This window comes from Thermobia domestica, chromosome 1 (genome assembly GCF_964235325.1).
Source record: "Thermobia domestica chromosome 1, izTheDome1.hap1.1, whole genome shotgun sequence".
NCBI lineage: Eukaryota > Metazoa > Arthropoda > Insecta > Zygentoma > Lepismatidae > Thermobia > Thermobia domestica.
The window spans coordinates 88897160-88924602 of record NC_137454.1 but is presented as its reverse complement, the minus strand read 5'-3'; the positions used below and the strand labels follow the sequence as shown (position 1 = coordinate 88924602).

Below are 27443 nucleotides of genomic sequence, written 5' to 3'. Positions count from 1 at the left end.
AAAGAAAATTACGCACATAGGCAAAAACATAGTAAGTTTCCGAAATTACTTAATGAAATGATAGGTTGCGTATCAATTATTAACAAAAGTTCAGTACTTACCAAAACATTGGAATTGTAATCATAATATAAACGTTTCAGCGATTATTTGCCGTCTTCCGTCTTCCTCAATACTTACAACAACAACAACAATAATAATAATAATAATAATAATAATAATAATAATAATAATAATAATAATAATAATAATAATAATAATAATAATAATAATAATAATAATAATAATAAGAAGAAGAAGAAGAAGAAGAAGAAGAAGAAGAAGAAAGAGGAGGAGTTACGTTGCTTGAACTACATTAGCAATAGAAAGATAGCACAAGTTACAGAAAAAAAAAACATACGAGCATTACTTTAGTAACCTTAAATATTATTTTCAAGTTCTGAGCATTCTTAAACATGGAAGTTTAGATAGTTCACATACCAGTTCCTCAGTGATGTCTTGACCCGACTACGATAGGTCACATAGTAGTGGAGCTATGATTTTTTTAAAAGTTCACTTGTTTCACATTTTTGGCACCCTATAACTCCGAAACTATCCACTTTTTAACACAGGTCCATATGAACTTTTTTTCTATTTTGATGTGAGGAATCTGTTCAAAAAATATAGTGGCACATTTTTGTAACACCCTGTATATTAGAGCACTAATTAATTCTTCTGAGACAGAGAAAGAGTTCGCTCGTCTCCAAGAAAGAGATGGGGAGATACTTATATTATCATGTTAGCCGTGAATTATTCTTCCTGCTCTTAACAGTGCATAATACCACATCACTAGATTCACTTCGTTTCCCCAAAAAACTATTTTCATCTCGCCATTTTTTATTTGTTGCTACTATCTTTCCTACATAATTTTCAATTATCACTGCTGTTACTGGTTTAAGTTATTACCTCGTAATTTTAATTATTATTTCTTTTTTTATTATTACTCCACAATTTAATTTTGTGCAAATTTATATTTTTAAATTAATTTCTATTTTGTATTTCTCAATTCTTGTCGCTTTAAATTTATTTTCTAATTCTTTTTCATTATTTTACATAATAATATATATAGGGATATCTATGTGTGGGTAAATTTCTTTATTTCTTTTCCCTCCTATACTCTTTCGGATCAATATAGTAATCTGGCAGCATCATCACATGACCTTAGCATTCCAATATGGCACCCAATTGAGTGCTTCACAGGTACAGCTACTTTTCTATTCTTTAATTTTTGTTTTCTTCCTACTTTTCTCCCTTTCCTATCTACTTATGAGACTTCGCAAGCAGTTCAAGGAATTACATAAAAATTAGTATGATCTCTATCTAAACATCCATGATTTACAGTCCTCCGGTACCGGCAAAACGAATTGTATAAAGGAAGTAGGGATACAGATATATATTTTCAAGTATAATTGAGCATTCTTTTCGGTTGTACGGGAGGAGTTTGAAACATGGATATTTAGCTAGATCATATACCGATTTCTGTGTAATTCCTTGAACCACTTGCAATAGCTCCATAGTTTTCAAATCAGGGCGTTTTAAAACGTGATTTTTCGAACCTTTGACGGTTTATAACTCTGATAGGGGGCATTTTTCAACTTATGTTTATTAGAACTCTCATTTGATACAAGAAATCACCTCCTGGAGTTTGGTCACAAATGTATATGCAAATATATAATTGAAAAAAAAAGGATCACGAAATGGGCATGGAAAATAAGAAAAAAAAAATTACTTAGCAGAAAAAGTAATCACGTGATCTCAAATGTGAGCTATAAGCTTTTCTAGTAAATACGCCATCAAATAAGGAGAGGAAGAAGTGAAAAAAAAAATGAAAAATTAAAGGAAAGGGAGTAGCTGAAAAATTAAAAGAAAAGGAATAGTGGAAAAAGTGAAGAAGAATAGAAATATAGAGCGAGAATTTTAACATTTGGTTCCGGAAGCCTGAGAAATTTTAACAGTCCATTTGGACGAACTGGTACGAACCAGCGAATGACATTACTATACTTGTGTGCAAATGAATTTGATAAAGATATTATATGTAAGTAATTTACTTATCTCCTTTGCGTACGTACTTCGAATGTGAGTATCTCTCTCTCTCTTCCTCAAGCTAACAAATGAATTTTGATCTAGTTACAAAGTAAAACTTCTTACAAAGCTCAAAATGTCCCAGAAATATCACTCAAATCTACAACTTAAACCCGAAGGGCATTGGGCTCAGTTCAAACATGTAAGGCCTCTAATTAGGCAATCCAATATGGCGCTCAGATGAACTCTTCCCAGAGACTTTTCTGCCCCGTAAATCACAATACATACTGTACGTTCGTAGTGGTTTTGTGTTGAAATATTTTTCTTTAAAACATACATTCTATATTTATACAACTCATATGTATGTTTCAATCTGCCAGAGGTCAAGTTTAATCACCAAATGTAGCACCTAAAAAAAAAAAAAAAAAAAAAAAAAAAAAAAAAAAAAAACTTGGATGATTTCTCCATTTTCTCGTTAGGGAATAACTAACTTATTTAGGATCAGGATTATGTTTCGCGTCAAACGCTTTCCTTTATTCTCTCCGCGTCCACCAAAAACTTAAGTATATGTTGATTTATTTCCGTCTTTAGTTTCTCTCATGGGTGTTTATTGCAAATAACAACTCCCTCCAACAAAATTCTGGGGTACTATCTTGGTTAGAATTATCTTGTAAAGAAGGAAAACTTTGTTTTAATTTGTGTTTCTTTATACCACGAAACAATTTGTTTATATATTTTAAAAATATATACATCAAATTTATATACAATGTGTTTCTGAATATATTTCAGTACGCCGAATTACTCACCCGCGGAAATTTCACCCGAGAGGATATCGTAACTGCATTGACAGCAAATCATGGCAACTTAGAAACAGCCTACATTGAACTCAGCAAATCTCAGTTGAAACCTTTCTTAATGAGAATATGGGGGCCTCCAGTTGGAACTGATAATGAATGTGGGAATATTGATATAGAAAGACAAGTCACTGCAGTTGAAACACAGACAAGTGGCTCTAAAGCTTGTCCGGCAACTGACGAAGGTAAAGAGTTACTTTTATTTATGGTTCAAACATGAGATTATAAATTTCATTGCTTTAACATGCAATAAATTCAGGACTATCAGTATGATAATTTTAGAACGAATACATAATGAGTCACAGAATTTCCGATTTGATTTTTCTTTTCTTCTTTTTCTAAAATTGCTTTATCAATATGTCTAACTTTAAATTCTCCTCTAAGTTAGCTTAGTTTCTTGCTCATTTTACAACGTGTATTTTCATTTATGCTTAAAAGCATGACAACTTACCTTTACAATAAATTTTCCTACATATGTAACGAGTTGTCCATTTTTCATGCAGAAGTTTGATGTGTCTTCAGAAATATTATCTATTTTTCAAAACACACATTATATACTAGAATATACTCACATAATATGTGCAATTAGAAGAAAAAAGACTCGCATATGAATCAATTTAGAAAGAGGTCATGTAATGTTTCTTCCTATATTTCTCTAACTATAACTTTTCTTTGATCGATGCGTGAACATTGAACGCCTCTTTCTTTTTATATTCCATTCCTTTATCTTTTATCATGAACAAAGGAAAGAAAAAAGACAAGAGGACAAGGCGTCTTAATGAACATAAATTTATTCTCATTCTTAATATATATATATATATTTTTTTTTGTTTGTTTGCTTCTAAGTATCTCAGACGATTAAATGCCAAACATGTTGTAATTAATTTATTTAGTGTTAGGAAATCCATTAGAAAAGTTAATTAAATTGCATTTATCATTTGCATATTCTCGTATCTCATTTCCTGAAAATTTTTGAAAAAAACAATGAAAGTGAAATAGCTATTGAATTTGAAGCGATTTATATTTTTGGGCTAAAATATTATCTTTTGTGATGCTTTATTTTAAATGTTGTCACTGATTATTTACATTGTTTTTACTTACTTATTTATTTATTTTTTGCTTTCCAGAGGATAGTGTATCTGTTGCTGATTTTGTTGATGCCCAATCTGATGTCGAAGTGGAAGAAATTCCAGAAGAAAGCAAAGCGGTGAGTCCTTTAGAACGTATAGACAGTGCGGACGAACTAAATACTAGAGATCAAACGACTGAAACATCTCTTGACCAAACCACGGTTATTTCAATCCCAAAAGATACACCGACAGATAGCAAAGATACTCCATCAGATATGGAATATACTGCTTCGGAATCCCTATCACAAGATAAAGAACAAAGCACGATTGAGACTCCATCAAATATGGAATATACTGCTTTGGAATCACTGTCACAAGACAAAGAACAAACCACGATTGAGACTCCATCAAATATGGAATATACTGCTTTGGAATCACTGTCACAAGACAAAGAACAAACCACGATTGAGACTCCATCAAATATGGAATATACTGCTTTGGAATCACTGTCACAAGACAAAGAACAAACCACGATTGAGTCTCCATCTCAGGATATATCTTTAAGTGACGATTGTGTAATGATGGATATATCTTTGGATGGAGATGATGACATGAAAAACAGTCCACTTGATGTGACTTTGGATGAGGAATTGCTTGCTAATATAAGTGCAGATACTCTCGAACCCTCAGAAAGTGATATAAAGATAGATGATTCCACGAGTTTAACTTTAGATTCTGTAACTGCAGAAAGCACGAAATCCAGTCCGATTTCAAGTCAAAATGATACAAGAACTTGTAGCATGCAAACGGATGTTGCATCACCAGGTTTGGAAGAAAAGCATGATATACTTGATGAACAATGTCAAAATAAAGTAATTGAACCATCAGATACAAAATCTGAGGTATCACAAGATGGCAGATCACAGATAACCGAAGACCTTTCACAAACGTCTACAACCGAGGTATCAAAACTTGAAGTCAAACATGATAAGCAAACAGAAAACATAAGTAATGTAATGATTCAAGAAAGTAATGTTGATAAGAATGCGCAGACACCTACTACTGAAGAAAGTTCAACCCTTGAACATCGAAGCAAAGACACTAAACTAGTAGATCAAAATACTACACAGACACTTATTGAGAAAGAAGGCACGAAAATCGAATCTAAAAACAAAGAGAAACCTAATGTTAAAGAAGTTAATGACACGCGAAAAACGCAAAGTGATGTTTCAAAGGTAGAACAAGTGAAAAAAGAGAATAAGAAACAAGAAAAAACTCCCACAGTGACATCTCCAACGGCACAGAAGAAAGATACTAAGGAACAAAAAACTACCACATCGACAGAGAAATCAAAATTGCAAAAAACACAGCAAACTAAAAGAACGCCAACTCCACAACAGAATAAATCGCAACAACAAGTTATTGAGAAGAAACACACAAAAGATCAATCAATTAAAGTTACTGCGACTGAAAAAACAGCATCAAAATCAATAAACCAGCAGAAAACTACAGAAGCCAAACAAGTACAAAATACCACAGTAGTCAAGGGAACAACAAAACAAAGTGTTTCAGAAAGGAATACAATACCTACCCAAGTACAGGAAAACAAACCACAAAACGCTGTACAACTACAGGGAAACAAAACACAAAAAGCTACACAAATACAGGAAAACAAAACACCAAACGCTACGCAAGTGCAGGAAAACAAAACACCAAACGCTACGCAAGTACAGGAAAACAAAATACAAAACATACAAGTACATGAAAATAAAACACAAAACATTGTACAAATACAGGAAAACAAAGCAGAAAACGCTATACAAATCCAGGAGAACAAAACACAAAGCACTATACAAACACCGGAAAACAAAACACAAAACACTATGCAAGTACAGGACAGCAAAACACAAAGTACAGTACAAACTCAAACAGGTCTAACAGAGAAAGAAACTAATGTGCCACAAGAACAAGTGCCAATAGATCCAGGCAAGATTGAACCGTTAGAATCTAAAGTAATTCCGAATATGTCACAATTACAGACAAGTGAAAACCAAAGTAGTGCAAAAACTGAAACGAGTGTGACGCAAAGTTCTGCAAAAACTGAATCCAGTTCAACGGAAAATAAACCACAAGTAGAAACAAATGTATCTCAAAGCGCAACAAAGCCAGAATTACCGAAAAAAGTAACTGCTGAACCAAGCACTATAGAAACATCAGATAAAAGCAGGGAAGATATATTAAAACATAAGAACGAACAAGCTATACAGGTTGAAAGTGAAACTATGACATCTCAAGCACAGATGGAGGTAAATGTGTCTAATGAAGGAACAGGTACTAACCAAGGAATAGCTAAAGAAAGAACAATCGAAACATCATCAGAAACTAAAGTTGAAGAAGAAGCATCAAATAAACAATATCGACCAGAGACGGAAGCAACGCAAACGGACAAGCAAGAGAATGCTTCTACTGATGCTCAGAATGCAAATAATTCAACTCCAGAAACTAAAGAAAATAAAAGTAATAGTGAAAGTCCAACAAGATCTTCATCAAAGAGTCGAGATCCCTCAGCAGAACCTACAACACAACCTCAACACATACGATCAGCTGTGCGAGAGGCTACTCCCTCAATACTCGACCGCAGACGTCAAACAATTCAAATTCCTTTCGATCAAATGCCCAAAAAAGAAATATTAGCTAGTATTGAACGTTCTGCTCAAAATAAAGCTATGATTCAAAATGACCCCACACTTCAAAATCAATCTCAAAAGTCACAACCTGTTGAAAAATCGCCTATACTTGTAAGTAATTTATTACAGAAAAAAATCCAGGCTGTTTCAGGCGAAGAAAAAATTCCTGAGACTTCTGAATCTAATGAAGTGGAGATTAAGACGACTAAAGTTATGGATCAGTTTCAGTTTGAGGTAAGTCATAAATAAGCATGACAAAAACAAGAACTGCTTGGTGTTTGTTGGAGTCACATCTGTTGTTTACGTTTATGTTTAACCTTTAATTCCTATTGTGCATTTTGAATCATGTGTTGTTCTGGCTTGCTCATTGGTGTCGAATAGTTTTAGTTACTTCTAATATAATATTGTTAGGCTAAGAATGACTAAGGTTGATTATTTTATTTCAGAAACTACTAAGGAAACAGTTTGCTAAAAAATTATAGATGAAAATGGCATATGAATAGATTATTCAAATCGAAGAATGAAAGTTTCACTTTTACCTTGTGAAAACTTGTTTTTAATTTTAAATGTTCATATTTGTGCAGAATATGTAGATATATTTATGAAAATGTAATTACGTTTATAGATTACACACGAAGAGTATAGTTATTAGCGTGAAACAAAGTTTTGAAAAAATCATTCCTACCTTTGAAATCTTTTAGTTCTACATTGCGATATAAGTTATCTATATATAATTCTACAATGTTTTCAGAATTCGTGTTACATAATTTGTATAACATAAATGAATAGAAAAACGTATGACAATGAATGTTAAATAGAAAAAAAGTGGCAAATATAAATATTGGTTTTACCTGTCGTTAAACGCTTTAAAATAAGCATTTTAAAAATATGTATGATTATTTTTACTAAATTTGTAACAAATAACGAACTTTCTTGTTTTAGAATGAAATCATTATATTAAGTTTCCAGATATATGCTATAGACAACCACAAATAATCGATTTTTTATTAGATAAAAATTGTTTCTAAAAATGTCCACAAATCGTATACAGCGAGCAATACCAGCGTGTTACTTGAATACAGTACAGTAAATTGGAGTGATTGACGAAGAAATTTTATATTAATTTTTAATAATCCCAGCAAGCTGACTTGTGATATAAAGGTGGAAGTTGAATATCACTTGAATAAATCGTATTACTTTTCAATAAACTTTTACCTACATTTTAAAAAACGTTTTAAATTTCTGTCAAGGGGCTCTAAAAAACTTACAACTTTTTACGGAAATATTACTATATTATGTTGCTGAAATTTGTAGTCACATTCTGATGATTTGGTTATATATTTCAAAGTAATGCAAGTAGTCCATATTGTCAGACGTTTATCACTAGGCACAAAAAAGCCAGATATATTTCATTTAAGATATATTTCTGAATATTTTGCATATAATGATAATATGTCAGTATTTCTGTATTTTTTAATCAATTTTTTCAGCTAAAAATGCTAAGGTAAGTAAATAAATATTGTTATACTAAATAAATGATATTCATTAAATGTTTTACTGAAATAAATTTCATGACTTTATTAAACCAAAGCAATATTCAATATACTTATTTTTGTCTACTTTGAATCTATTCGTATTGTTATCGAAAATTACTTACAAATAAATTGTTATTATGTTATTTCAATATCATGTACGGATTTAAAAGTACGGAAAACAATTAGCGACAAATATAAAAACAACAGCTTGGGTATATGATATAATTTTTTGCTATGAAATTGGTTACATTGGTTTTTCTTTTTTAAATTTAGCGTCAAGTTAGGCGATATTTGGCAGAAGGACAGGTTTCTTCATATGAAAAGGCTGAACTGGCTGTTAAACTTATGGAACTGAAATTTGAGGAGGAAGAATCATTAAATGCAGCTCAAGAATGCAGCAACATATATTCAGCGATTGCATTTCTACAACAAGAATGTGAATTATGCACCGGAAAATATCCAATGAAACAGGTATAATGATTGTATATTTCATCCCCCAAAATACAAAATTTAGGAATAATATTAAGTCATCGGCATATAGAATTAATATTAAGTCATCATTATAAAGAATTAATATTAAGAATAAGTCATCATCATAAAGGATAAGTCATATAACTCATCATTATCATAAAGAATTAATATTAAGAATAAATAATTATACAGCCTTAAGACATCATCATAAAGAATTAATATGAAAATTAAGTAATCATCAGAAAGCTTAATATTAAGACTGAGTCGTGATCATAAAGGATTAATATTAAGAATACGTCATCATTATAAATATTCTGCCATCATAAGCAGGTCACTTGCTAGAAACTGAGAAGCTCCACGAATTTATGGACTTAAGCAAGCCTCTTCGTTTTGACTTATCCGTTTTTATACCTTCCATCAATTCTAATCATTCCTCTATCTTTGACAGTCCACTACTCCTTTTATAAAATCCCTCAGCACACAAATTGTTCTCAATGTTCTAATTAGTTTCTGTTCCCCTTTTCACTTCCTCCATTGCAGACAAATACAGTAATATAGTAAATTTTGCATATTTTGCGTTGATTTAATGGAGAAATGAGGCTTTCTATTAATGAGAAAAGAATATAAACTTTTATATTCTTATCCTTTAATTGTATTTTCAGATGGTATCAATGTTGAAGTGTACTCACCGCTGCTGTAAAGACTGTGCCAAGAACTATTTCACTATACAAATTCAAGACAGAAATATCGCAGATGCAGTTTGTCCCTTCTGCAAGGAACCTGAACTGGAAAATGACGACGAGGCATTGGAATATTTTAGTAATCTAGATATTTTGTTAAAAAGCATTCTGGATCCGCCCGTTCACGAACTTTTCCAACGTAAACTAAGGGACAGAACATTAATGCAAGATCCTAATTTTAGATGGTGTGTAAAGGTGGGTAATATTATTACTGCAATGAAACCAGCTTTGAATCAATAATTTATAATGTATATATATCGTAAACCAAAATTTAAATGAGTATTTACATAGATTTATTTTAAGTTGTTTCGATTTTATATGTTTTTCTTAATTCATTCAACATGAAAGAATAATAGAATGTCATTTATGTTGTGTATGCTTATTGTATAACGGTTTATCAAATCACAAATGTAGGAATTGTATATGTATCACCTTATACGCAATGTTCAACACTTGCTACTACATAATTCTGATACACACAGTTCTCTCACTCTAACAGACATATTACCACTAACATGAAGATTTCGGATTTGAATATCGAGAGCCGTAAATTTCCATGTTCACGAGCAGGAAAAATATCCATTCTTCCGCCATATAATAACTGAGGATCATGAAAAATCAGTGTGAGTTTCGGGAGAGTTTTAGGAGAGAAACCAGCTAGAAGCCGTTTTAAACAAGCTGAATTTTATACTAAGTCTTACTGGCAGTACTTCGGCAAGTAGACTTCAAATTCATCCAAATCTATGGAGGGACCATGTCCATATTCCAACAAAGAAAGATACTAGTTCATCAATAGTAAGGTTAGTGAGAGAGAGAGAGAGAGAGATTTATATGCTATCAACTTTCACTTAACAGATACATCATTACAATGAACATTTTACTTACAAACATTAAATTCAAGTATCATATAGAAACTCGACTGCTTCATTTATCTAGTAGTTTAATAACAAGATATGCTACCAGCGGATATGGTAGAGAAAATGCAATCTTGAAGAATACAACCTCTCGCTAAAGTATAAACTATCTAGTCCTAAAAATAGCATCCTTCCCACTTGATTTGGATCTTACACAATGGATTGTTTAAGTTTCCTCGACATATTTGTTTTTACATTTTATCTGACATTTTGTCACCTAAGTATTAATTTAGAATGAGTAATTATCAGGTTTCTGACATTTACGTAAAATCGCTATAACCCTATTTCACATTATCAATGACATGTTTTGAGTTTTTGACAATAACTAATGTCTCCGTAAATACTAGACTTTATAAGCAAATGAAGCAATTAAACATGGCGTATTCGTACGTAATATTAAGCTTTGTACATTTTTAAGAACAATAATCATGCATTTTTCAAGCAGGCGATAAAGATAAGGATTGATACTAAGTGATACAAGCTATGTTATACCGAAACTAATCAACCTTCGGAGAGGAATACCACAGGGATCAACACTATGTTCCTTACTATTCTGTCTATACATAGCAGATTCACAAAAAAAATGCATTTTTCCTGCAGACAACAGCGCATGCAACTCTACTTACTCACTTCTCTAAGAATGCACTATACAGCGACGGTTTCAAAAAAACGATGAAGAAACCTTTAGTAATTAGTGTTCATCCAATTCCGTAAGGATAAACCATAGTAAACAGTTTTTTTTACCGTTATAGAGAGTTGAGTTTTTTGTGAGAATTATAAATTAATAGCTTGGTTCAAAATACATCTTTAAATTCCTCATTTATAATAGATAAAAATATTGGAATAATGATTAATTTGAATGAGGACTAATTGGAAGCATCCCACACATATTGTAATTAATAAATCGTAATTAATTACAGTAAACATATAATGAATTCATATAAAATAACCTATAACTGTATTCATTACCAACTCTTACCCGCAAAGCATATTCTATTACAACTGAAAGCTTGCTCCCGATATAACTGAGTAGACAAGTGTTTTGACTTTCATACATAGAATGAAGGAATATCCTTTAAGTCATCAAAAACCGACTGAATCTGAACACACACGCCTTGTATTGAAACAAATATTTCATTACTACATTTTTATTTTTATATGCACTAATTCCGCAAGTAATTTACATAACGGACAAGTATCAAAGTACTTACATCACTATTTTTATCTTGTTTGTCATTTGTGTAAAATCTCTACTTTGTCTCTCTCTGTATATTTACTAGGTATATCTATTTCCTAGTATATTATATGAATATAGTATATACGTATAAGGCCGCTACGTAGATAACGAAATCAACAGTTTTCGTGTATTATTTTTATGTATATTTATTTAAGATTATTTTTATATTAATGTGTAACTTACTCGGTATATGAACACAGTATTCAGAGCAGCCTGCGGATGTATCTCGCCTCTTTAATAAAGTTTATTTTAATTTCAATTGCAATTCTTCTTCTATTTCTAGTGTTCTTCTGGCTACATCGCAAATCCAAGGCAAAAGAGATTAGTATGTCCAGACTGCAAAGCTGTAACTTGTGCTTTCTGTAGAAAACCAGTAAGTATATTTAAATAATGTTATTGCTAGTTTCCTTTCTTCATATACAGAAACGTTTATGTCGTTTAATTTATCACGCACGAAAACATGCTCTTGAATTTTTAGAATATAATTCTTAGGCTAGGTTTGCATCTCAACCGAAAATTTGTCGCAAAAATGCGAAAACAGCAGTGAATCGAAATATATATATATATATATATATATATATATATATATATATATATATATATATATAGATAGATAGATAGATAGATAGATAGATAGATAAAAGAGAATGTTCATTACTTTAGTTACAGATTCCATTAATGCACAATTGGATATGCGGCGTCAAGAGTAATCTAAAAAGAAATTAGGTAACTCCTCAAGTATTTTATCAAAAGTTCAAAAGGAAAATGAATAATAATAAAGTACAATATTCCAACGATTAAAAAATTCGTTCATTGTTCAGGTTAGAAGAACAATATTAGAATTAATCTGCTTCCTCAGTATAGAATATATTCTCACAGATAGATTTGTAATTCCGATTTACACAACGTTTGTGTCCATGACTTACCAATTCACGAAAAATGTTGAAATATGTATTCAGTGGGAGTTCGCAGCTTTTGTGTGTGTACTTATTATGAATGTCTAGTGCATTACAAACAATTCACTACTTTTACTAATTTCGATATTCTCACTTTCTTTTATTGTACAATCTATCCTTGGTGTGTTTCATTCCTGAATTAATTAACTTTCTACTGTACGATTTTATCTTCTTTACTTGATTGGCAAGCAGTCCATCGTATGTTATATTTGTTATATTTGGTGGCCAAATTCGATCGGGGACAAGCTGTGTCGACTTAGCAGCAGAATTTGTGTTTCACTGCTCTGCATTGCACGTCGGGAGCTTCTGACTTTTGTTTATCTCGGCATGTTCTTCTATACTGCATTTAATTGGTGTTGTCCAGCGCCACAATTTCCCGAGTGGTGAGAATTAGAACTAATTTTGTTTACCTCTCCAATCACTTCTGCATGTTTCCAAATATATTCCTACCAAATTTGGTTGCATCCCGTTCACTGGTTACGTCTCCAGAGTTTTCTAAACCGCAACACTTTAATTCTGATAACCTGGTACATTGGTTTATTACACTAATATTTATTGCAGCGTTTCCCAACCTTTTTCAACTTGCGGCACACTACGGGTGTAACTTGAATTCTCGCGGCACACTCGTAGATATTATTATTATTATTATTATTATTATTATTATTATTATTATTATTATTATTATTATTATTATTATTTGCAAATATAAAATACCATGGTATTCTTTTCTGTGATTACTGATCTCCTCACAGAGATGAAAGCTCGATCACTGGTTTTCCCCTATGTTAATTCATTATGCTTATTTTTTATTCTGATTTTAAAATAGAAAACAATTGCAATGAAATATAGGACTCAGATTTTTAAAAATACGCTTTCTTTTTCGAAAACTGTATCCAACCTTTCACGAGGAACGAAGATCACTAAATAACGAACTAACAAACAAATGTCTTGTACTTTTAAGTTTGCTGTTTTAACCAAAACCGGTGCATATTATTGCAATCACATAGCTTGCGATGCGTCAAAGTCAAAACAGCTGTTGAACAGAGTTGTTCTGTCATTCACGTGCGAATGAGTGTTCTACGAACGTTCACTTGACGCGTACCATACAAGTGCTTCCATTTCTCGGTGTCAGTATGACTCTCAATTTAAGCGTAACATACCAGCTAACCATGGAAATGTGTACAAGCCGAAATACTGTCTGCTACACAGCAATAGATTACAATTACAGTAATTTTTTTCCATCGTAGAAATTCATAGTAATGTGAAATACAAAAATATACATTTTTTCCTATGTCTTGCAATTTGGTTGCTATAGAATTAATAATTTTGTTTCGATTTTTCTCGCGGCACACCATCGGTCCATTCGCGGCACACCAGTGTGCCGCGGCACACCGGTTGGGAAACGCTGATTTATTGGATCGATACAACTGTCGAAATCATGGTTCTTCCTCCAAAGTGCTGCCACGGTAGCTCAGTGATAAAAAAAAAGTCACCTTTTGTGCAAGGGATTCCTGGTTCGATTCCAGAAATGTGAGTTTGTGGTGGATAACATTGTGTCTGTAAGTTTTCCGGAAATTCCCCCATTTCCTCCTAGACTATTATTCCCCAACATAATAATTCATTTTCATTAATGATCTGTCTCCATTAGTTTAAAGGACATATCCAAGATTCCGAGAGCTTAGTCTGTACTGAGACGAAATAGATTAATCTGACAAATGTATCTCTCCTTCTTTCGACTTCTAACAGTGTGTTCTTCTAACTTGAATAAAGTACTATTTTTACTCATTGAAATATTGATTTTTATTTTCTCTTTCGAAACTCTTGAAGTTTTGATAAAATACCCCCAGGAATTCTCGAATTTCTTTGAAATTATCCTTGTGCCACCCGAACACTAGATCTAACTGTGCATTAATGGAATCCAAGACTAATAATAATGTGCACATTTCTTTCACCCTACGAGTTTTATTTTTGCATTTTACAGACTAATTTTCGACTGGTTATGCGCCGAAAGTAAGCGTTTCTTTGGTCTATAATTATGTTGATGTTAGAAACCCTTCCCAAACATTATTGGGGTTGTTTAGAAACAATGTTCTTGTATATATATACAATATACAAAATTCGTGAGGTGAAGAAAGTCTTAATAGTTGAAATTTATCACATTCATTATTCAAATCCATATTTAAGAAATAATAGTAACGTTACACTGTTTATCGAAATAAAATTTAACACTAACAATTTTAGTGGAGAAACTACATTATAAATTGGTCAGTACTATTTGTAGGAATTACTTTTCCTAATTATCTAAATTCAGCTTCTCTACTTAAAATTGTAACTGTCTAGTTTTAATCGATAAACAGCGTAACAGCATTCTAAAGTTACTATTATTTCTTAAGTATGGATTTCAATAATCAATATAATGGATTTTGATAATAAGAGCAGAATATTTAAGATACAACCATCATAGTTGAACTTATGACCTATTGTGCGTAATTTAGAATTGATTTAGTTGTTAATGTGGAGAAGAATTAGTAGCTAACGTTCTCCTTCCTTTTAAATTTCAGTGGGAAAAGCAGCATGAAGGTATCTCTTGTGAAAAATTTGCAGAGTGGAAAGAAGCCAATGACCCAGAGATTCAGGCAGCTGGTTTAGCAAAACATCTGGCAGAGAATGGCATCGATTGTCCCAAGTGCAAATTTCGTTATTCTCTCGCTAAAGGTGGATGCATGCATTTTACGTGTAGTCAGTGCAAATACGAGTTCTGCTGCGGGTGTGGAAAGCCATTTATGATGGGAGCTAAGTGTTCCGTCAGTCCGTACTGTGCAAAACTTGGACTACATGCGCATCATCCACGAAACTGTCTCTTCTATTTAAGGGATAAGGAGCCCAATGAATTGCAACGATTATTAGAGGTGATCTATTCTCTAATGTATGCATATTATGTAGTGACCGTAACGTTCTTGCTTAATCTACAAATGATCTACAACAGTGGTTCTCAAACTTTCAGATAACGCAGACCCCTTGTTCATTAGGAAGGAGATCTGCTATCTGAAATTTCACATGGTATTAAAAATATTCTGATTAGAATTATCACTGACAAGAAAAAGATAAAGAAAAATAATGCTTTTATATATATATATATTTAAGGAAATCCACTTCATAAACAATGTTCTCACATGTGGGGTCACTAATGTGAAGAATGAAATTCTTTGTGTTTTTCCAAATTGCATTGAAATCTGAATAAGTTTAGTTACCATCAATCTTAGATCCTATTCTACATTAAGACGATTTCGCTTTAAGGTGTTAATACTGCAAAAAGCAGAAAAGGTCTGCTCACATAAGTAAGTGGTAGGGAAAGGCATCAAATGTTGCAATGCCTTTTTAGACAACTCTTCATACTCACAGCGCATACACAACCAAAAGCTACAAAGTTCATTTTCTTTGAAAACGTTTTACCATGAAGTATTGCAGGATAGTTCAAACAGCTGTTCTTGTTCTGTGTTAGAGAGATTCATACATTGTATGTCATGGATTTCTACATTAGTGAAAGGATTTTCAATACAACCATTACAAGGTTGTGGGACAGGGAAATATTATCGAAAACTTGAAGCTAATTCTTTCCAGTGTCATACAAGTGTTTTGTGCATTTCAGCAGAGTTTTTCACCTGAAGAATCAATGAAATCCTTGAGCACTGGAAATCAGGGATAGTTTTGTACTCGTGCCCACAGCTGCAGTGCCTTAGTCTTAAAAATACTTTTTGCATAACAGTTGTGAGTTTCATTTTATTACATCACATTTGAAATTTTAGGCGCCGCGGACCCCCTGGCTAGGTCCAGCGGACCCCACTTTGAGAACCACTGATTTACAAGCGTCAAGTAGTTCCAAAGTAGAACATTTAATTTTTCGTTTTGTTAACAAAATACATTCTGCATCAGTGATTAAGAGTGACACATCATTCACGGCCCAAGTGGAAAATACATTTTCCAAGATACATCTTGCCCTCGCCGCTGATCTAGCAACTAGCATGCACATCTTTTGTATACAGGGTCCCGGGTTTGATTTCTAGTAGGAAGCATTGAAATTTGAATGCATTATTGTGGTGGTTGGGATTCGACAGTAAACTATAGGTCCACGTCTCATATAGCTGAAAATAGACGCTCAATTTCAACAAAGAAACAAGATACGTATCCCCCTGTCCATCTTCCACAGCAATAGCACTCTTAGAGAAAAAGCGACGAGAGAATGAGAGAGAGCATTGTATAGATTCTTTAGTTAATTTAGACGAATGGATGAAGGTTGAATATTTCTTTGCCCGACCAAGAACGAACACTGAAACTTTCATGCTATTCAACACACTTGACACACTGCTGCTAAAGTTTCTTTAACTTTTTATTTTATCTTATTTAATTACTTTATAATGTCTGGTTTGAAAAATTGCTCTGTAGCTGCCGTTACCTCTGAAACGTACGAAAATTTCTTCTTTCAGTTTGTTATTAAGATTATGAAATCAACACTACACACAGCAAGACTTGATGAGGGTAGTTAATGTCTGAAGTGAAACTCTGAATATTTCAGAACACAGAAATCTTTCTACGCTTTTTTGAGGAGTACTGTTTCGTAGCTTTCCTCATCGCTTCTCTTTCAGGATGTTTAATTTGTTCAGCAAGTTGAAATCGATTAACACTGTGACACAAATGTTTTACTATATTTACTATATATATATATAAGCATTACAATACTATCTTTGTATTTTAAAAAGAAATCGTCATGATTTTCGCTGCCGACTTGTGGATTGTCATGTCACTGTGAGAATAACTGTTGATTTTAGATCATAACGGTGCAACCATATTGTAGATATTGGGCCTTTCAAAAATTCTTCACCGGATTCTTCAAAGTTCTGCAAAATCAATTTGAAAGTGTTAACTTGTTTGCATTTCTCGACAGCATTAAAATTTTCGGTAATACTTGGCTGAAAGATTTTGTACATCGAACTGATTTTGAATTTTCAACTCAACACGAACATCTGTAAACTCAGCAATTATCTCAAGTAAAAATTTCCAATTATTTTAAAAACGACCAACAATTGGATATGACACCAGTAAAGATATCTCATACTTCGAAAATTCTCTACGCTCAAAGTTGGAATATCTTTCTCCACCGTTGAATATGATACATGATAGGGACATGTTTCTATCATATACTTAAGAATTTCCTTAATTGTGTATTTTCTTCTACAGGAACAAACTTTACGATGCCACGTAGTTCTATGGTTGAGAATTCCACAATTTTTTCTTCGACTTGTTTTTATCGATATTTTACAAACAAAGACGTAACGATCTGCAAATTGACACATTATCTTCTCTTTACAGGGAAACTAATCCAATCGTGAAAAAACTTTTATTTTGGAAGGGTTCTTCAAACTCTATCTCAAAACAATACATTAAGAAAAATGTTAAACACTAAGTAGAAATGTAGGTGAATATATGCATTACATTCCTAGAATGAACACAAAATTGTTATGTTCGAATACTTATAAGGTAGTCGAAACAGTGTGTGTTATATATGATGATGATGGTTTCGATATAATCACTCGTCAACTATTTGACGAAGGTTCGTATCTCAAAATTTCACTTTTTTTTTTTTTTTTTAAGATATAAAGAAAGAAATAATAATTACGTAAACAGGAAAGCAGTTGAATATGTAGTAACTCTTCACCTATTCCAGATAATAATTATTTGGAATATATAATCAATTATTGCATATTTAATTTTTTCTTCCTCTGTGGAATTATACTTGTTTCTTTATGTCTGAAAACGTGAGATTTTGAGATAGGACCCTTCGTCAAATAGTTCATGTTATGTTATGTTTCTATGTAAATGCTGAGTACATCACGAATAATGATGGGAATTCGTAAGAAACATAAAACATGGATCATTAGGATCAGTATTGTAACTTATATGTTTTACTAAATTTTTAAGCCTCATTGAGTAAAATTTCGAGTTATAAAAACTTGTGTCACATGTTGGTAAGAATTTACAGATAAACCTGTCATATTGTTTGTGCATTCATTTATTAATACAAGATAGCACACTGAGCAAGGCTATGTGACGATATATAAAAAACACTATCACGTAACAGTTTCAACACAATAACTGTGTCTTCATCAGACTTCCACTTCCCTCTCTTCATGTATCTTCATCAGACTTCCACTCCTAAGAGAAAGAGTGGAAGTCTGATGAAGACACAGTTATTGTGTTGAAACTGTTACGTGATAGTGTTTTTTAATATATCATCACATAGCTTTGCTCAGTGTGCTATCGTGTATTAGTACAAAATGGAAACAAGGCCTGATAGAATAGTTATTCATTTATTCTTTCTTTTGTTATTATTTAGGAACATGGCGTTCATTACGACACAGAATCGCCAGAGGTTTTGCAAGATGCCAACAGTACTCCGAAGTGTCTTGTGCAGTTGCAACGTGAAACTCCAGGAGGGCTCATTGATACTGTTTGTGGTAATGAGGTGCCAGAAAAACATGCTGGACTTTGTAGGTAAGAGATTTTTTTTAAAGTTTAAAAGAACATTATAATTTTTTAATGCTTAACAAGACATTTCAATTAAATTTCAAATAAACAAGCTTTTTTATGATATACGGTCGCAACACGCTGAACATTTAACACTATCTGATATCTTCAATGTTTTATTTTTCATGTCCCGATAATATTTCTCAGGACATAACTATTGGAAATTATGAAGACAAGTTCTTTACTCTTACTATTAGTACCAATTTGTAACTCATTCAATAGCATTTCGTTGTGCACACTTGGTGCACGTTTAATTTTCAACCTTTTACCTTTTGACAGATCAAGTACAACTTGTAGCGTCACCTATGAAACCATGACTAACGAACTCCTTTTACTCATTGTAATTCAAGAAAACAAACAAACAAAATAATCTTTGGTTTAACGTTTTACGGTTATGCCCTTTGGCTAAAGGAGACGAATGATAAACAGGAGTGAATGATTATGAAAGAACTGGTGGAATAAAGACATGGAAACGGGAAAACCAGAGAGAATCGACGAACAAGATATTGTCCACCACAAACATAGCACTTTACTACTGAGCCTCCGCGCTCTCCTATCGTTATAGTTGAGAGGACGTCATGAATATTGTATTTTTCCCTTCACGTTTTCTTTTATCTTGATAATTAAAGAATAATAATAACCTTCGTATTAACTATGAAGTTTCAAAATCTAAACTGGTCACTATTTTCGATACATTGGTAAGAAAATAAAATATCTGTAAATAGGAAATAGTTTAGAAACATCACACATACGACATAAGAATTCTTTCTTTCTGGAACACATTTACTTCGCAGATGTCATATTCTTCGGTAAATTAATTTACACAGCTGCTTCGTTGTGTTGCTAATGACGATTTGCCCACAGCTACGCTCTTGTCACTCTGTCCGATTCTTTTACTCTTACCATAATATCTTTTCTCAAGGAATGGTAATTTATATAGCAGAATACAAAATTTTACATTTTTATACTGCTAAATAACTACTCCTTTGATATTACCTACACTGATCTTATTATGGTTAGAAGAGAAAAAGGAGAGTAACACAAACAATGCGAACTATATCGTGGCGTCGTCACGAACGTTATGAACTTACGAAACAATTATTTCTCTGTCTTTATAGTACATATATTTGCTTTAGCAAGGAATTAATGTATATGAATTTCAGGACATACTTGTTCATAATGTAATAGCTGCTGATAAATTAGAATACTAATCAATGTGTGTGATCGTTGAAATTCATTTCCTATTATACATAGTATGTGTGGAGGTGGTCAATTATGAGCTTACTCAACAACACACCTTGTAGAAAGGAGATCTTGTTATATACGTAGTTAATGGCTCTCTCTAATGATCATCTGCATGCTTCGCATTAACTACAATTATATAAACTACGTATCTTACATTATTGATTAGAATAAATAAACTTTGAAGGTATTAGAGACGTAGATTTGGAACGACTTATCTATGGACTGCAAAGGGAAGAGATGTTAGACTGTAGCTGAATCAAAATCACTGACAGTGACACACGATTGGATCTTCTCTCCAGTATTTCTTTTCTTCTCTTATCTACAGTTCATCGTTAATACAGTATTTGAGGTTTGAAAGCTAAATGTTTTTATTCAGTGCCTTACATTTTAGGTTTCATATGCCATGCAGGATTTCTTTCGCTCTACTTTTATTATTTATACACACTGTAAACTTCCGTACTGGAACTTCACATAGTTTACTCATATGAAAATGAAACATCCCGTTCTAATCAAATATGTAAGGAATTCCAGAAAATAAAAAAGAAAGCAGTGGAATGGAAAAGCAAATGTACATTTCATTTGTCAATCAGAGTTGTCGAACAGGATCTGTTATGCCAGGAGAAAATGGTTAGAAAGAATTTATTGCTATTCTGTAAAATATACAGAGTCCGCCAGAATAATGTATACATCCTTTGTCATCCTGTATCAGGGTACTGGCATTGACAATTGTTCTGAAATTTAAGTATATTGTAGTATGTTTTTTCGCCCAACAGATGTCGGCATTGTCATTTGTTTTCAGCAAAAATTATGTTGTAGTACGGTTTCTTGCTCAGCAGATGTCGCTACTGTCAGCACGGTTAATGAGATAAGAAAATGGCAGGAGCACGCTTGATGTTAACCATAGACAATTCGTGGGGACATTGGATTGGACGAAGAGGACTCATTGAGTTATTTCCCCGTTCGCCAGATCTTACCCTCATGGGCTTCTTGTAGGGAACTGTGAAAGATGAAGTGTATCGAAGTAAGCCGCACACGCTGGAGAACCTTTGCCAGAAGATTACAGAGGCATATGCATCGGTCTTCATTGATACAGTGACCGCTATAGATCCAGCGACTGCTCGACGTTCTGTTAGTGTTTGGCAGCCAACGGCCAAGATTTTGAACATCTAATGTAAACATATGCTTACTTGAAGGTTTGAAATACATGTTTGAACAATAATTAAATGTAATTAAGAAATATGATAGAGTTTTTTTTTTTCCTTAAACATTGTATACATTTTCTGGTGAACTCTGTATTTCACTTACGAGAAATAGAAATAGTGAATAACGAAAAATTTTTACTTGCAGGAATCATTACCTAGAATATTTATGTAGTTTGATAAAGAAGCACAACTTGGATCCAATAACTGTACTTTCATGTGATGATCTCGAAACTGTAATCAAGCGTGCTCACAAGAAACTACCTCCTAATCCCTACGGGACTCCAGAGGAAGTATTCCGAGAACGTTTGCTCAAGGTATTACTTGCTCTTTAATGTGTCTCTCTTCCAACACAATTAACACAGTCTATGTTCTTTTTTGCTTCTCTTTTCTTCAGGCCGCACTACATTGAGTATTTAGTCGGACTCATTAACAAGAACAATCTTGATCCAGTTAGTATCCTCTCTGCCGTGGATATTGAGATGGAACTTAAACGAAAGGGGAAGGAATTACCTAATAAAACTGATAATCTAACTGATGAAGAGTTTAGACTGCAATGTATGAAGGTGGGTGTTCGCAAGTGTTAAAACATTCTGAAATATTGGCCGATAAACTAGAAATTCATTAGGACGAATTAGAAATCATCAGCACGTTTAATGTAAATATGTCCTATATTCCTTTCCAGTATATATGTAAAGACATGTCTGTGTCCATAGTAGTAAAGTTTGACATCATTCAATCCCTTTCTGTATTGATTTTAGAATGACATCATATCCTCTTTTCCTTGCTTTCACCGCAAGATAGCTAATGGTCCACTTTTTATGGCAGAAAGTTATGAGTAACTGATATTGAATGGAAAGTGTTTTTTTTTTTTTTTTTCTATAATATGGATATAGGTCTTTTACAAATGTTAGAGGTGTTAAGAACTGATTGAACAAGCATATCTCAAAGTTATAGTGGAAAATGAACGAATAAGAGGTTCAACTGTTCTTGAATTTAATGTATGAATCAAAGATCATTTTTAACTAGTAATGTATTTCCCGATCGTGGAAAACTTCGTGGAAAGCTTCATCGATTTTAGCAAGTCTTTATTATAAACACACTGCATTTACATAACATTCAAGTTAACATTTAACATTTAACAGGTTTGTTACAATTATTTTCCCCAATTCTTGTTCTAAATAGCAATTAATGAATTTTCGGTTGTGAAAAATTTAACTAAGTCCAAACCCCAACTTTCATGGCCAATATTTCAGAAACCGAAAAATCTACACACGAAAAATTAATACGACATGTGTATTAAGCAAGTTAAAGTCTACTTTATTCTACATCACGAACTTCGGAAATCTTTTGATATAACAAAATTAAGAAAACATCAAAAGAGAACAACAAAAAATCAAAATCATACATGCCTAGTCGGAGCTTATATAGTTTCGGTCCTGTCTCATATAATATGTTATTAAAAGAGACTTAACCAAAACTTATGGTTTACTTATATATACTAAACTAACGAATCACTCCCTATTCAAGAATCTCAATTATTTATCTGCACTAATGCTATTAAGATTCCATCACCAGCTGTTGATGAATTCCTCTCGTAATTTTGCCTGATTGGAACGTGACAACAATATGATATATTTATAAATACGGAATTCTTTACAGGTAGAATCTCGCTATGAAAATGATATTTTAACTTATTTAAAATTCACAAGTTTGGCCTATCTCATTACAATATAAAGATTAAAAATTTAGAATGTTATTTTACTTAAATTTGCTAATCACGACAAGTTTGCTTCATGAAAGCTATGCTTAAAACACTATGATTTCATTATATATATAAATCGCCATGCTTGTTCTTAAATGAAATATTGACATTGCTGACAACTATGAATATTTGATATCGCTCAACACACTACTCTTGTAGCTTAAATTATTGACACTACATTTTAGCTTTTTCTGTGCTTTTCTACATTGTAATTTGTACTGCATATTTAAGTTTTCTAATTTAACGAACTGTTATTTCAAATTTCAATGCTATAAACAATGAAAATTGTACTGTGCAAAGTTCATGATTGCGATTAGAACTTTTTCTCTTGATTGTATCTATCATACTAATTTACTGATTTAAGTACTTTATTTCTAGATTCTTTTTTTGGTGTATTAGTGTGTTTCGGGAATCACAGAGTAATCACAAATTTATTTATTTATATAGTTATTCTTTTAAAAAAGGCTCAAGTCCTGATATTTTAATGTTAATATAAGGCACATACATGAGGTTAAATGTAGAACAGTATGTAACAAATGCTCTTACGAGTTTGTTAGCACGCTCTTGTTCTTTTCATAAAAATTATATTCTTTCTCACATAATTCTTTCTTGTATCTTAATTTCCTAAATGACACGTTGAACCTCCTTTGTCAACTGAGGAACTGTAGTTGGTTTATTGTTGTAAACAAGAGACTTTACAAAACTTCAAAGAGAAAAACCTCATGGTATCAGATCTCCCATATCGCTGGTCAATTCCATTTGTCACTTAACTTGCGAACTCTTCACATTTGTAGTAAAATGAAAGGAAAAGGTACATTTCTTCTTGAGGCACCTGATATATATATATATACAGGATGTTTCAAAACAACACCGACAACGTTTGGGAGGTGATTCCTGACACCAAGATAAAACAAAACGTATACACCATTATGGGTGCACAAATGTTTCCTTCTGGAGATACAGGCTGCCGAAAACATGAAAATATGAACTTTTAAGGTCCATAGCTCCAAAACTATGGGACCTATGGAGTCGGTTCAAGACTTCACTTAGGAACTAGTATGTGTCCTATCCAAATATCCATCTTTCAGAATCCTGCTGTACTTCCGCAACAATTTTAATAGAGACAGTTGGAGAGTACTTCAAATTATATGACCGTAGCCAAACTCCCTCGATAAAAATTGCTTCGTCAGTACCTTAGGATTCTGAAACACCTATTTTTGGATAGGGCACACACTAGTTCCAAAGTGAAGTCTTGACCCGACTATGTTAGGCCCCATAGTTTTGGAGCTATGGACCTTTAAATTTATTTTTCATGTTTTCGGCAGCCTATAACTCCGAAAGGTAGCATTTGTACACCCAGGATGGTCTATACTTTTTGTCTTATCTTGGTGTCAGGAATCACATCCCAAACGTTGTCGGCGTTGTTTTGAAACACCCTATATATATATATATATATATATATATATATATATATATATATATATATAAAGCAACGCACGTTCCATGTTAAAATATTTATAATATTTTTAATTCAATTTCATTTATATTATTTTTTCCCTCATAGGTTGTACAAGAAGAAATTCCACTTGACTGAAGGACCTCGTCCACTGGAAGTGCACAGCTAGCCAGAGAATTCACACCCTACTATAGCTAGCTGTTTGATACACAATAATCTGCATTTGTCTTAGAAACTCAGGAATATCAAAAAATATGATCCCATGAGTATAATTCAAGTTTCGAAAAAATGTAAAGTCCTTACACTTTATATATCTATATATAAAATACTGTAGTATAAACTCAACATTTGTAATTATTCCTTGCACTCCTAATGAAGCAAACACATTGACTTATTAAGCATTTTTCTTTAATGCAATGTAATGGTCTTATATTTTGTTTGTGAAACATCACACAAATTATATTTTATTCTGTTACTGTATCTTTCTAAATTGAAAGTCTTTTACGAGGAAATTACCGTATTACAATTATCACGTCATTTAATGAAAATTATTTTTATACTACACATAATGATTTGGATTTTTTTTTTTTCAACAAAAGATGTTATGTAACAAGACGTGGTCCTAATACATTTTTAACTTTGAAAATGTTATTACTGTATCTAAAAAAAGATCAGAATACTTGTACTCTAAATCAGAATATTTGTACTCTAACATTTGGGAATAATCAAATGGTCAACTTATGTATAATTAAGATGAAAACTACATGAATAATATATGTTTTTTAATTTAATAAACCTTATCCTGTTTTCAGAAGTGAAATGTATTTTCCAATTGTCCAAAATAAGAACGAAAATCTTAAATCTAAAATCTTATTAGAAAAATTGACTATATAATAATATATCGTCAATATACAAAGTCCTAAACTAAAAAGATCTTTTAATTCACTAGTCGATTTAATATGAACTAAAGTTAGTATGCAATGAACTAAGGTTTATCTGTTACAGATTGCATCTATTATCTTTATTATATATAATAAAAAAAAATATCAACATTTCGGATATATATTTAATTATTGTCAATCTATTACAACTGTGTGCAAACGAATGTGATAGTGAGACTTTTAAAACAAACAAAAAACAGAAAAAAGAACTGTATTTTATATTATTGTACTTGTGTAGTCATGAGACTGTGTATAAGTGAATTTGAATGTGTGTATATGTGTGTATTGCACAATGTATGTATATAAATTAAATCAACTCCTCTAAAACAGTCTTTCGTTGCAGTATACGCTATGAATATCTAGCAGTCAATATAATTAAACTCTTCTTCCTTCTGATGTAACAAGAATAGTAAATTATTCTTAACGAAACGAAACAACTTCTATCTTTCAACTACTAAGATAATTAAGCATTAGAAATTTACATCAAAACAGGAAAAACATACGACATATGAGAAAATAAAAATTATGTTCTCACATGCGAAACTAAAGTTCTGAATACATTTATGAATTAGAATTTCAAGTATGCAATTGTCATTAAAAAATTAGTATAAGAAGTGGTGGATAATTTATACAAGGACGTCATCTTTAATCAAGTATGCATCATGAAGGCGTTTTATTGGAGATCAAACAACTGAGAAAGTTTAGATTTTGCTTTCGTGGGAACACATGCTAGAAAAGCACTAACAGGGTACGTCACGGACCTTGGAAAGAATGGGCATTCCTGCTGAAACTACTTTGTTCGTGACCAAGTTGCAAGTCCTGCATATATATTCCATCAATCAAAACTTAAACATCTGTTCTGTACAAAAATTTAATATACATATATATCAATATTTCGAAACTTCTGTTACGTTATCTGAATTTAAAGCAGAAACTCGAAAAGTCTGTTATGTATTGTAATATTCATAATCTCTTATGTCGTTGTTTCCACAGCACAAATAGTTTTTATGACGGACTGACATAAGCGTTCATATTTCGAGTAATTTTTAGCACTCTGGAAGGAAATTATGATTTCAAATGACTTGTATTCTTCTTTCTTAGACGACAAGACTGTACGTAAACGTAAAAAGAGATTGAAAACAAAAAAGTTTCTATATTAGAAAAGAAGTTTTCTATTTATTTATATAACCAGCAATTTTTCGATACGATACCAGGCAAATGAGTTAAGTGACTCACTGCATATGATAAAGGAAAACAAGAAAACTTAACTACTGAAGACCAAAGCCAATATTAAAAAGCAAACTTTCAAACGAATCTTACATAGTGCATTTTAAAAGTTAAATTTTGCAGAATTATCAGTTTTTCAGAGTTCCAGAAGTAACAATTATAGGGCAAGATGTATCTAAAATACCTATATATTGATTTCTTTTTCACTATTGAAAAAAAAAAAAAAAAAAAAAAAACAATTATACATTTCTTTTAGAGAGCTGGATTGTTGTACGTTTTTCTGTTTTGTTTTCCTTTCTTTCTTTCTTATAGTTGTATGTTATAAAAAAACAATGTAGTATTTATGTGAGAAACGATTTTTTGTAAAGTGTATTTATATATTGCTTTTTCAGAGTATAAACTCAATAATATATATATAAAGAAAAAATGCCATTCTCTTTTATTTATACGCTAGCTGAAATCCAGTTCTTCTCACGCGAAGAATAAAAGGTTTATGGAAAATGATT

General features: G+C 32.1%; 1 protein-coding gene across 5 annotated transcripts in view; it reads left to right on the top strand.

The window, feature by feature from the left end:
• Positions 1-27176, top strand: part of LUBEL (Linear Ubiquitin E3 ligase) — a 254196-nt gene extending 227020 nt beyond the window's left edge. For 3 of the 5 annotated variants that reach the window (XM_081760703.1, XM_081760702.1, XM_081760693.1), the window contains 9 exons: positions 2848-3097; positions 4040-6903; positions 8478-8675; positions 9338-9610; positions 11850-11939; positions 15084-15431; positions 18914-19071; positions 21697-21865; positions 24878-27176. In XM_081760703.1, coding sequence (XP_081616829.1) covers positions 2848-3097; positions 4040-6903; positions 8478-8675; positions 9338-9610; positions 11850-11939; positions 15084-15431; positions 18914-19071; positions 21697-21865; positions 24878-24907 — 4380 coding nt within the window. In that variant the 3' untranslated portion in view covers positions 24908-27176. Of the gene's footprint in view, positions 1-2847; positions 3098-4039; positions 6904-8477; positions 8676-9337; positions 9611-11849; positions 11940-15083; positions 15432-18913; positions 19072-21696; positions 21866-21945; positions 22115-24877 lie in introns of all 5 variants that reach the window. The other 2 variants (XM_081760697.1, XM_081760706.1) reach the window with 2 other exon arrangements.
• Positions 27177-27443: the final 267 nt, after the last annotated feature.